Source organism: Lepidochelys kempii, chromosome 6 (genome assembly GCF_965140285.1).
Source record: "Lepidochelys kempii isolate rLepKem1 chromosome 6, rLepKem1.hap1, whole genome shotgun sequence".
Lineage (NCBI taxonomy): Eukaryota > Metazoa > Chordata > Testudines > Cheloniidae > Lepidochelys > Lepidochelys kempii.
In genome coordinates this window covers 32,335,866-32,349,265 of record NC_136385.1, presented here as the reverse complement: position 1 = coordinate 32,349,265, position 13,400 = coordinate 32,335,866, and the positions used below count along the sequence as shown (strand labels likewise).

General features: G+C 37.8%; 1 protein-coding gene across 32 annotated transcripts in view; it reads right to left on the bottom strand.

Annotated features, from left to right (window-relative positions):
• SOX6 (SRY-box transcription factor 6) overlaps window positions 1-13,400 on the bottom strand; it is a 445,473-nt gene that overhangs the window by 99,769 nt on the left and 332,304 nt on the right. For 25 of the 32 annotated variants that reach the window (XM_073347430.2, XM_073347425.2, XM_073347409.2 and 22 more), the window contains 2 exons: window positions 11,334-11,457; window positions 2,672-2,751 (listed from right to left, as the gene is read on the bottom strand). In XM_073347430.2, the coding sequence (XP_073203531.2) occupies window positions 2,672-2,751; window positions 11,334-11,457 (204 nt within the window). The remainder of the gene's footprint in view (window positions 1-2,671; window positions 2,752-11,333; window positions 11,458-13,400) is intronic. The other 7 variants (XM_073347415.2, XM_073347431.2, XM_073347417.2 and 4 more) reach the window with 1 other exon arrangement.

Below are 13,400 nucleotides of genomic sequence, written 5' to 3'. Positions count from 1 at the left end.
CAAGATTTAATGCAGTCAGGTCTGCTGGGACAGCTGAGTTGTGTGTCAACTAAGCTGATACAAGATTTCCTAGTAATAGGACTGCCAGGACTGCTGTGAAAGCTTGCACATGAGCCTACAGGAGATTTTGATTAAATGAGTGCAAACTTTTAAAAAGTAGAAAGAAAAAATCAAGGCGGCAAGAAAGAAGAGGGATTAAGATAAGGATATGAAAAGAAGCAGTGAGGAGAAATGATTTGCAAGTTTCATCACTCTCACTAATTAGAGCAACAGGCATGTGTTGTACAGATTCACCAGCAATGGTACACAACTACTATGCATACCTGCCACATGTGTATGTGGTACTGTATTTGCAAACTACCCAGCAGAAGGCAGATTTGGGTGGATTCATTCACATATGCTTGAAGCTGAAAAGGTGAACATAAACACCTTGAAATTGTGCAACACAGATTGCCATGAACACATCAGTCCAGCGCTCTGCTCGCTGTACTGACTCCCCACTGAATACACACCAGTCCCAAGTCTCCGCCATGATATTTAGAACTCTCCATAGCTACATCTACACCTGAGTTTTAAAGAGTTTTTTATTTTTTTATTTTATTTTACAATGAGATAGCTAAGGTTGTAAAAACGTAGTGTATATAGGGCAAGGTGTAGCTTTACTTCAGTGTAACTGTTCACGGTGAACCTTTTTTGCTAGTGTACGTCTGGCCCATAGGATTGGTCCTAGTTACCTGAGAGATCTCTTGTGCCCCTGAAGGTGGGTCACTTGTGGTGGCGTGTAGAGTTCAGACCTGCACACCCAGCTAGCACAGGTATAAATAATGGGGTAGACGGTGAGACACTGGGCTTGTCTTCATTACAGTTTTTGAACAGGATAAGCCACAAATGTGTGTAATCTGGAACAAGTATATGAGGAGGATCTGCACTAGCCTTTACAAATGTTTTAATTACCTTGAGTTAATTGGCAATCAATTAATCCATTGTTACAACACAGGCCTTCTGTGTGAAGTAGCTGCTATTATTATGTGATGTGGCTGGAGAGTTCAAAGGTTTACATTTATAGCAATGAAGTGCTCTGAATGCTGGTCAGAACAGAGAGCTACCTGCTGTATCTAGGAGCAGGCTCTAGTTTGTGAATGTAAAATTAAAAATAAAAGCACTTGTTTCACACAAACTCTCCTTGCACTAAACACCAGTTATTCTACATTTTGTACTTGTGCATTTGATTTTTCCTTCCTAATACAGTCCTTGTCTTTACTGAATGTTGCCTTGGTGATTTCAGACCAAGTCTCCAATTTATCAAGGTCCTTTTGAATTCTAATCCTGTCCTCCAAAATGCTACCAACCCCGCTCAGCTTGGTGTCATCTGCTAATTTTATAAACATACTCTGCATTTTCAAAGTCATTTGTGAAAATATTGAATAGTACCAAGCCAGTACCCTGTGGGACACTACTAGATATATCCTCCCAATTTGACAGTGAACCATTGATAACTACTCTTTGAGATGACAGGTTTCAGAGTAACAGCCGTGTTAGTCTGTATTCACAAAAAGAAAAGGAGTACTTGTGGCACCTTAGAGACTAACCAATTTATTTGAGCATAAGCTTTCGTGAGCTACAGCTCACTTCATTGGATGATTCATTGCATCCGATGAAGTGAGCTGTAGCTCACGAAAGCTTATGCTCAAATAAATTGGTTAGTCTCTAAGGTGCCACAAGTACTCCTTTTCTCTTTGAGATGAGTTTCTCAAACAGCTGTACGCCCACTTTATATACACCACATTTCCCAAGTTTGCTTATAAGAATGTCATGTGGAATTGTGTCAAAAACTGTCTTAAGATCAAGATAAATCATGTCTACCACTTCCTCTCTATCCTTTTGGGTTGGTTCGGCATGATTTGTTCTTGACATATCCATGTTGGCGATCATTTATCAAGTGATCATACTCTTAGGTGATTGTTTAATAAATTGTTCCAGTATCTTTCCAGGTATCCAAGTTAGGCTGACTTGTCTATAATTGCCTGGCTTCTCTTTGTTCCTGTTTTTAAAGGCTAATAATTTGGTGTGCAAATCATTTTCACATGACATTTACTTCCATATATGGTGAAAACAAATAAATGACCTAGCCAGGGACCAAACCCAGAACCCTCACTGCCCCAGCATCTGAGCAGCTTAATGCATGGAAAGGTTGAGATTACATAACTACGGAAGCTGAGAGTTAGCAATTTATGAAACAGTTGTCACCATACTGTTTGAGAGAAAAAGCAACTGAAAGAAAAAGTAAAAAGAAACAACAAAGCATATTTTTCTGACATACACAATGCCCCAGCTATAGCTCATGTAGCGTACTTAGAGGGAGAGAATCAGAGGAAAATAAAGTTGGAAAAGATCTCTGAACATATCTCCTGACAACTGGTCATATAATTAAAAAAAATTATTCATTCAGTTGACATACAACACACAGTACAAAGTCATAATGTTGTCTTTCTTTCACAGCATTCTGTTATATTTTCAGTGTGGTAAGTATATAAGGTGTTAATTCTTCTGGGCTATGCTTAAAAAATTATTTAACATTCAGACTATTATTTAGCATACAGCTGGTTAGTGGTTAGCAGTTTTCTTCTAAAGTGTTGGCTTCTGTCCCACATTTTTTTGTTCTGGCACATACCTGGAGCTGTAAAGGGCTGAGTCCAGAAGCAGCAGCAGCTGCCATTGTTGATGGAATGAACTGCACAGGGTAGTTATCACCTGTCGAGGAGAACAATGCATACAGGTTTAGACAATGAGCAGAGAATAGCAGCAGGCAAGTGCAAACATGGACCTCGCATTGCCTGTGCTCCACAACGCTGCTCTAAGCCCTACAACACTCCTCTAAGCCCAAACATCTGCAAAAACAAAAGGTTTAGCTGGGCACAGACTTGCAGTGCTACCTTGGAACTTTTTGTTACCAGATAGCTGGTAGGCAAACTGGCAAAACATAAATGTGACGCTCATGTTTTTTATTAAAAGGAGTAAATGTGCAATTCAAGCATGTACACTCTATTACATATCATAAAACATATCCGTACTTATGATAAAGTTTAATGACTTTCAAAAATACTGATTGAATTATATAATATGGTCTAGATCTTGGAGCTAGGGCCCAATCCTGAGATCTACTGAGTACCCTCTAAAGATAATGGCAGATGCAGTTGTACAGAACCTCTGGGGATCAGGCCTTACAGTTTTTGTGTTCTGTTCCCTGCTCTGTCATTTACTCAATGCGTGACAAGTTCTGGAACTTCTCTGTGACCTAAGTTTTCTCATCTCTAAAATGAGGGTGGCAATTCCTCCTCATTTCAAAGGGCTGCTGTGAGGATTAACCGGTATTGGTAAAGTGCTTTGAGATGCCCATATGAAAGGTATTTTAATCATAGCAGATTTTTTTATTGAAAAGATTATATGAAAACTTCACAGCTTGTGAACAGCACAAAAACTTAATTTCTACATAGCATTTTAGATCTCAACACAGGAAGGTGCTGATTACCCTCCATTTCTGAGAGCTTAAGGAACTCAGCATCCTTAGATAACTTAAATAATTGTTCATTTCAATTATGATTAATATGCTGAAAAATAAGATATGTTGTCTATCTGAAATGAGCGCTGCAACTTTGCGTATCATAACAGTCTATAGGAATTCCCACTTCAAGACACTGCAATGATCCCTGTCATACAGTAACATTAACATGCTTAGTTGAATGTGTTAGTCTCTAAGGAGCCACAAGGACTCCTCGTTCTTTTTGCGAATACAGACTAACACGGCTGCTACTCTGAAACCATGCTTAGTCAATGTAAAGGATGAAGGAATGCTGGCAAAGAAAATAGTTTAGCAGTGGAACTGTGGAACCTGTAATATAAAAATTAATACAGTGATGGATAAATTACACTATAACCATGATTTAATGGAGTATCACTTTGGCTCTGGCTCCTTATTTAAAGTCAGTGTTATGTACTCTCTCTAGGCTATATTTTAATAGGCTGCTCCTCTGAACATTTTTTATATTTATAATAATCACATTATTTTCAACTTTTTTTTACATTGAAAGTAGAATATAATAATGAAGACACAAAGGAAAGGCATCCAGAATAATATAGTGAGGAAATTCCAAGGGCTTTTTTTTTTTTCAAATATACATTAATACCTGAAGCCGTCACAAAGTCATTGGATTCGTTGGAATTGTTTACCACCTGAAGTGCTACTGTACTCAGCCAGCTCAGTGTAAATGTTAAGTTGTTTTCACTTTTTAACAAATTGTGAGTTTCTAATCCACAAGGTCTCTTTGCATCATATCCATAATACCTCATCAGACCATTGAGCACAGTATGTGCTTGTACACAGTCCAGTAACAATTGGCTTCTGATTGCATATGGAGCTCTGCTACAATGCATTCACTAACACTATATTGTGCTGGTATCCTATGGAGTAATGTTCAAAATATCTGATCTTATTTTTCCCCCTTCCATGAGGTTGATTTTAGTTTGCAGTGTTTTTTTTAAACAACAACTAAATTATTTTCTGATAGTACAAGACTGTCTCTTTATGTTTAAATAATTCTGCCTATCTCCTTGATATCTAAACTAAACTATCTGAATAAAGAATATCCTAATCTAAGTTAAATAATGTTTCTTTGGTAAATATCTTACCAGATTTAAAAAAACCCCACAAAGATGTTGAATTAATGATGCTTTAAATGGGGGGGAAAATAACCATTCAAGCTATCAGCATGGACTGTCTTGCAGAACATTTTGGAGGCATTCTTTCTTTAAATATCATGAATTATTCATTCCCGTTCCACACAGTAATCTCTCTCCCCCTCCCTCCACTTTTTAAGTTCAATACCAGTTGCTTTATTTGTATTAAAACATTTTCCATGTCAAACATATTTTAAAAAAAATCAAACTCTAAAAGAATTCCCTGCGGCACTCCTTTTTCACAGCTGTCATGCTTCTATGGTTTGAAATAGCTAGAATATATATATATATATATATATATATATATAGCTTCACTGTTAATTTATTAGTTTCTCTACCACACCCTGGCTCACCTGCTGCTACAAACAGTTTTTCCCTTTTCTTGATGAAAAAATATGAATTCATATTTATGGGTTTTTTAAAAAAAATACAGTGTTGTCTCTTTCTTTGGTTCAAACTTGAGCATTTTAAAGTAATCCGTGCATGGTTAAATCCTGGTATACTGTAGTATCATTATTCTGAGAACAAAACTTAATACCTCTAGAGCTAGGGAATGCTTTGCTGACACCCAGGAGTAAATGCAGAACAAAGGTACTTTCCCTCCCCCGCACCTCAAGGAAAGCAAGCACTCAGGGCATGGACTGGTTTAAATTTTTAATTACAGAAGATACATATTTTACCCCTCTAATTTTCTCCATGCAAGAATGGATCAAGAAGCTTCTCGGTAGCTGTGTTGGCAAGAAATCAGTCAACATGTTGTAGCAATTTTTTTCAAATTTGTTTCTGGATTTGGAATGCTTGCGTGAGGACCCATTCTTTGTAGAAAGGAAGACACAACATGTTGAAACAGGTCTGCTTGAGGTACCGGTGTGTACTGGCCTTTGATAACCAGGGAGTGAGAAGAATGCCTGAAGAAGAAAATCTGAACATTCCTTCTCATTTTACAAACTGATCTCTTCAATCTTCCTGCTTTGTTGATTGTCTATTTATGTTTGGCTGCTATTGTTTGTATATAAGTTGGTGTTTACAAGCCATACAAAACTTTGCCAGACTTTTGTTTCACTGTCAGATTGGGCAACATTTCTAACTGAATAAAGGCAGGACACAGTTGGACCACATTGTTCTGCAGCTAGAACAACTAAATATCTCTTACTTAGTTTTTCTTGGATTCAGCAATAAAGCTCAATTGATCGTATTCACAAGAGGAGAGGACTTGCTTTTCAGATCAAGGTTTGGTGGCCTATGAGGCAGGAAACACAGAATGGACAAGTCTGTTAGATTCATTTTCTCCTCAGTTTTGCCACTTTTCTTTGTTTTTAACACATTTTGAAAGACATATGGCTCCACTCCATCTTGCAAGATATGCCAGATATTTACTCATTTTGGTAAATTTCCTTGAAATTCTACAGACATCTGATATGGGGTTGGAAACTGACATTTGTGCATTTTCCAATGGTAATAAAGAGTCTGGGGAGAGTTTGCAGCTACCTCTACTCATTCCATCACACTGTTTGCTATTTTGCATCAGTGTAACAAAGCTGATGCCCAGTCCTATAGTCTTTGCAGAAGATGGGAGTTTTGTTTATGTAAGGACATTAGGATTAGTCAAACTGTTAATAAAGACAATAGGCTGTGGAGATCCTATGGAGAGTCTAATCCATAAAATGGCAACAGTTGTGCTACTGTTTGGGTCAGGTATCACCAAGGCAGTGTCATATTGGGATCTTGTCCCCTCAATAAATGCAGTTGCAGTGACAAGCATTTGCCTATGGTAAAAAAGTAGAATTTGCAGGTGAAACTGTTCATCTGGCTACTATTGGTACTACTGTTAAGTCAGGTTTTATACTGAGCAACATATGTATTGGTATAGTGATTCCTGAGGCTACTGATTCATGGTTCCAACCAGGAGAAGCCAGTAGGAACCGTTAGAAGAATTTTAATGGAGTCTTATGGAATTTCCACTAGGAACAAGACTCTCATAGGTTTGTTTTAAGCACCTCTGCTACTCAAAGATGTCCAGCCATTTCACTAAGTATACAATAAGAGCGACTCATTGAGAATACACACAGTTTTAACATTTCAAACTACTGTTAACATTTTATGAAAGGACGTCTCCAACAACTGGAAACAGAACCAAAGGGTATCAATCAAAGATGTCAAGATGCCAGTCATTTAGATTAGGTAGGCATGTAATTTGAGGAAGTTATCATGTGTTTCCGACAAACTTTAAATGTTGTGGGAACTGTCTGAAGTTCAGTCTGATAACTATGGGTTTGAATCTCCCTTCACTTTCATCAGCTTTACACTAATGTATTTCCACTGATTTCAACAGTTATTCCTCATTTACCCCAGTGTAACAGAGGAGAATCAGCCAAAAGATGTTTTTGCTACTCACAGTGACCAGGAATAACAATTCCTATTTTTACATTTCTCTGTACTGCAAACATAATGAACAGCAAAGTGCTCCAGTTAGGCAGATAGAAGTCATTTCTCAATATTTCTAATCACAATTTGTATAAACTTTATGCATGAGGTATGAGTAATTGCTTTGAAATACACGACAGCACATTAGTCAAACAAATGCAAAATTAGGTTTCACAATCTACATCCCTTGATTTAGATAAACCCTAAACTACCCAAAGTTCCTAACTTTACTAGTCTATCTCATTACACCTCATACATCTGAAAAAGAACTGTTGCAACACATGTTTGTCAGAAGTCTCTATCTAGCAGAAATTATCCCTGGCCTTCTAAGCTACGTAGATTGCAAAAAATGGTAGTGCAGACAGCTAATGTATTCCCAAAGCAGATCATCTCCCACTCAGCCATAAACAGAAAGAAGGAGCATAGCTGCTTACAGAATGGCCTGACTCCTGTCTACAGTTAATCCATATCCTTGGTCTTTCCTTATCCTCCTTTCCCGCTCTCTCACAAGGGTCATGAAACCTGCAGGAGGTAATACCTTGACTCAGTGCAAGGAGAAGAAATCTCTTACACGCTGCCCAAATCAGTGGATCGGAAATAACTCATGCCTCAGGATAGGGCATTGCAAGGGTCTTAGTGACCATGTTCAATGATGCTCCAACCTGATAACATTCCTATAAGCCTGAACACATGTAACAGTCAAGCTAAATTCAATCCCTTATTCTGTGCTGGAGAAAGGGGGAGAATTGAACGGCTGTAGAAGTTCAGCACCTAAATTGCTGATCAATGCCAAGTGGTAAGTACAGTGCTTACCATTAAAAGGTCAGCATTTGTCCATCTGCTGATAGCACAGTTCTTCCGCTGTAATTAGAATGCAAAATAACCAGTGCAAAATAACTGTGTGGAGTCTCTTGGCAAATATTGGCTTTCTAAAAGCTGCCACTCTAAGCATCCACTGGAATATGGTGCAACCTCCATAGCCATGTACTTTGCTAGGCTCATCAAGCGCCTGCAGGTCAGTTGTCACAACAATTTTAGTTGCACAGCGCCCCCAAGTTTTAATTAATCCTGTATACAGTATAAATACTGAAAGAAATATGTATGAAAAATTAATTAAGTGATCTATGCAGCTGTGATTTCTCAATTAGTACTTACCATGCCGGAAAATTACATTATACCACTTTGAGCTACATAAAGGAGCATGGGACTTCATTTTTTCCCCTATGTATTTATTATTTTTGATGTGTGTTTGCTAGCATTGGCCTGGTTCATCTCCTGGAACTCCAATCTTTGGAAAGAAGGGCCATGCACCCATCCACCATGACTCCTGGCTGCATGCAGAAGGGAGTTCTTTTCCCAGCAGATTTTGGTAGGAACTGTAGCCTGTACATTTTGCAAAGCCTTCCTCAACCTTTCCAAGAGCAAGGCTTCACAACCACACAGAGCTTTGCTCTCTCCTTTGGGTTTTTCCATGAACGGACTTGATCCGGCCCAGTCTTTTATAAGAATAGCTGGTTTTTTTGGTTAAGATAGTATGGAATTTGGGGCCAAATTCACAACAGACCACACTCTTCCTTAAGCAACTAAACAAAGTATCCAGATTTTCAAAAGTGCTCCGCACTCAGTAGCTCCTGTTGTTACAAGTGGAAGCAGCTGGGAGCTGAAAACTTCTCAAAATCTGTCCCTCTGTGCTTTCCAAATGAAAAGGAGAATTAGCACAGTAAACATATCGCCTTGCCTAAATGAAAAAAGGTGGAAATTAAAAAGAAAGTGAGCAAGCAACTGGGAAGAAAAATTTTAATGTTTAAAGGGTTGTCTGTTTCTTTTCTTAACCTTCCTTTAAAAATATAAGTGAGTTTGGTGCTCAAATTAGTCTTATAGTCCTGGAGATGAAAGCACAAATAGGAGCAGTGCAAATTCCCACAAAGTTCCTCAGTCCTGACCTAGAGGAACAACCTGTAAGAAAGATAGTGAAGAAAGATAGTGTAGTTTTGTCTCCATTTTCATTATTTCGTAAACCTCTCTACTGAGATTGCCAAAAAGGGGGCAGAGGGTGGCGCTAATCAATACCAATTGTGGTAATTTTTTTTAATGATGAGAGCTGTCCAAGAGAAACTGAACTAACACAGCCAGCTACTTTAGCAATACGTGCCAGAGAACTTCATAAATACATTAAAATATAAACATGTTCGTTTCACACAAGCCACTGAACAGTGTCAGATCATAGTGACTTCTGGTTTCTACCAAGCTGAGCTGGATTCAAACCAGTAACCTACTAGTGAATAGTTTCATATCCCATTAGCAATGTCCTGAGACATCCAGGCCTCCATTTTAGTCAGTTACTTGAATATTTTAATATTTGTTATACACATTTTTTTCTTTGTTCACAAGAGTAATAAAATAGCCTGAAGCCATACTACCTTGTGCTGTGAGTTGAGAGGACAAAAGCAAAGCAGTGAGGCCTGGGGGAGTTCTAAAGAAACCTACATGCTGCAGGAAAAGGTATTGGTGATAAATAGGTGGCACTCTTCCTTTTGAGTCAGTACTGACCCAATTCACTTACACAGCCTGAAAAGACACTAGTGGAGGTGTCGTCTTTGAGATGAGAAGTAAAGTCCAGGTCCTGATCATGAGTGGCCATTAAATCCCCAATTCAGGAAAGCCTCTCTAATCAGGAAAAATAAAATCAATCGGATTAAAGCAAGTGCTTTGGTGCTTTTCTGAAAGAGGGTGTATAAGAGTAAGGGTGTTAACCCTGGTGTCCTGGACAAATTTGAAGTTTGATAATTGTATTCTGCCTCTCTATGCACTTCAGCTGGAAAAGATAATCTTCATTTTCATTTTCTGTCCCAAAATGTTGCTGTGGGCAGTTAAACAGTTACATGCCAGCGATGGCTGAATTTCAGAGGTGGATGAACTCTTCTCCCTGCATAGGTTGTGCATCAGTTTGCTAAATTTGTAAAGTGCTTTAGGATTTTTGAGGCTGAAAAAGTGAGCATAGAAGTAAGATGATTATCAGAAAGAGAACTTTTTGTTTCCAAAGAGGAATGATCCTCCTTCACCCAGAATAAAGACACAAAATGAAATGGGACAAATGGAAATGCTTGCTGAAATCCAATTTGGCACCATTTCATATAACATTTAAGCAGAGATTTTAGGCTCAATCTTACTTTTATTAAATAGGTTGTTCACATCTTATATTTTACTTTGGACTTGGACCTGTTCCTGCTGAAGTCAACTGCAAAAATCCTATTGACTTTAGTCAGAGCTGGATCAATCCTTTACTTTGAAATATCACATTTAAAATCCAAAGAAAGTGTTACACTCAGATTTTGTGGTTAATATTCATCAGGTTAATATGCTAAAAAGAGCTTAGCAGGGAATATTATTAATGAGCAAAATAAGGTTGCTGCTTCTGGGCTGAGGTCACTTACAAAGAATGTACAAATGAAAATAAGGTTGTCTTTTATTTACTTAACTATCTTTTTACATTGAATTCCTTTGGCAACATGTCTTTAAACATTTAAAACCCTGTTTACAAGAAGGCTCTGAAAGTAGCTTCAAACCATTATATCCCTAATTGAATTCCCCAGGAGTCCAGTAAACTCAGAGGAATAAAGAAAGAAATCATAACATTTGCTAAATCATCTCAAAACATATTTCACTGCAAAGGTTATGTGACCTGTTACAAGTCTGAATGATAATTGGGATTGAACTACTGAAACCTTTATTATTCAGATTGAAATCAAACAGAAAGTTGCCTGTAAGAAGTATGCTAATTAAATTATACCTGCCTTTTGCTTTTATTGCTAATTAAGGGTAAGAATTTTTGCATAAAAGACAAGTATGTGTACATGCTGCAGATAAGACATGCAATAAAAGAAGTATTAAGATTCAGGGTTTGCCAAATGCAAATTGGTAGGCAAGTGGGTCAATAAATTCAGAGCAGTTGATTTTGTGGGCTACAGAAGTGAAATTAATATGGGGCTCAGTAACCAATCTTCCAATTATCCCCTTTAAACTCGGAAGATATTTTCAGCTAGACTTTCAAAACTTCAAATTATTTTCAAGCAGCCAGTCCTTTTGTGTAACATCATCTGTATCAGACAGATCACAAGAGAAGTCTCAGTAAATATCTGAACATGTTAAATAGCTTCATATCCCTGTCAACTTACCTGGCTTGTAAGTTATTCCTGGGGGGAAGAGGAATCCCTGCTGGGCTGCAGCAGCCGCTGCCAACGTCCTCTGGTCGTGTGGAAAAATTGGGATCATGAGCGGAGGCATGTGACCCTGAACCTGCTAAACAAAAGAGAGCCTCTGATCAGAAAGAGCACAAATTTATCTTGACAGGTATTTCTCCAGCACTGATAGTGTACTTGTGTTCACACAGCCCCACAGAACCTTAATGTAATCCTCACCAATTTCACATTATCACATCAAAGCCCGCCCCCAACATTGTTTTCCCGGAGTGTCAAAAGTGTAACAGTCTCTGTGCACTGCACTTTATCCTGCTTCTTGCTGATTTTTTTTATTATTCCTTGTGTTTACATTTCATTGCACAAAAAGAAACCAACATTTTAATATACTATAGATTCATATTCAGAAAATAAAAAAGTGGCCTACATTTGTATTAGTCTTTCAAATTTTTATTTCTCTTTGGGAGCTTAGAAAGCACAGTGATAAACCCTTTAAAGGCAGCCTAATATCTAAAGAGCAGTTTTAATCTTCATATTTTAACATATTTAAGGTAGGTAATTTTATTTCAGAGATCTTACGCTATTGTATTGCTAGTATATATGCCAACAGTTCAGGTATGTTATTTCAAAATCTCACCACAGTATGTTAGTCATCTAGACAACACCCCATCTCTAAAGATTTAAAGCTACAACATCTTGGCTCCCAATTAAACTAATATCCTTCACCATACACACCTCGCTGTAACATATAAATTGCTTGTCTGTCTAAGCAGTTTTACAGCTTTATGCACTATCATGGAGCTCAGTAATTATGGAGTTGTATTCAGAGAGCATTTCAGAATAAATTCTACTATATCAAATTGCATTTGACCTTAATAAATGTATCAAAGAGCGCAAACATGCAAAAGCAGAAAATTCTTCACCTTATATCAGCATTTGTATTCGACATATAGAAAGTGAGAGATGTGACATTAACATGTCTGTTAAATTCACATTTTAATTTCCTGGTTTCTTTATTTATGCTATACATATATCAGAGACACTGGATGGGATCACATGGAATTTTTGTTTATCCCCCAAGCCCCAACAGTCCTGAAGGCTTTGATTACAGCATTTTTCTGATTAGTAACAAAGTAAACACATAACGGTTTAAATATCAAAACTAGGAAGTGTAGAAAGGCATTATTTTTCCAGTCAGAAAGAATTTTTGCCCTCTTATCCTGCCATAAATGGGTGGCATTAAATACTATTAAAAAGTTAAACTAAACTTCAAGTGATTTCTTTTCGTTTTAATTCCTAAAAACTTTTTTTTTGGTCAAATCCCATATGTTGACCTATGACATTGTTTAAACAGTGCCAAATTTTCTTGTCATATTCCTTTCCTTTCACAACCACTGATGCAGTGCAGAAATGCTACTGTGTGTCTATGAGGGTTAATTTACCAAAAACTCTTCTCTGGGGAAAGCCCTAAGATGTAGGTTAATAAAGGTCACTCAAAAAATAAACACTTTACAGTATTTTTCTGAATCCATTTCTCAGGAAAATCAACTTATAATAAAAAGGTCTTTGTGCAATTACTGCCATGGCACTGGGGCGTGAAAGAAACCAGCTTTGAGCAGCTATTTCTTTCATTTTAGCTGAGGTAAGCCTGGTTGTGAATGTTAGCTATGAGCTTAACTTGGTTAAATGGGAGTTGATCCCCAGGTGCCCAGTACCAGCCTTTAACTTCTGATTTAACAGTGCTAATTTTGTGTAGGATGCTAGTGCATACTGGCTCAGAATGTATGCAACAAGTGAAAACAATATCAGTGTCTGACGGGGAATACAACTACAGCATCTGGAAAGCATTTAACACAATGTGTTCTACAATCACTTACAGTACTTTCCAAGTAGATACTAATCAAAATGATCCAGGCTCTGTGATAGCTCCCTCCCAGTCACCAGTAGCAGAAAGTCTCCCCAGGGTTTTGCAACAATGTAAGGTGCCCACAAACTCCTCTCCATCAGAGGGCTTCACGGTGCCAGCACAGGGCCAAAAGACGAGAG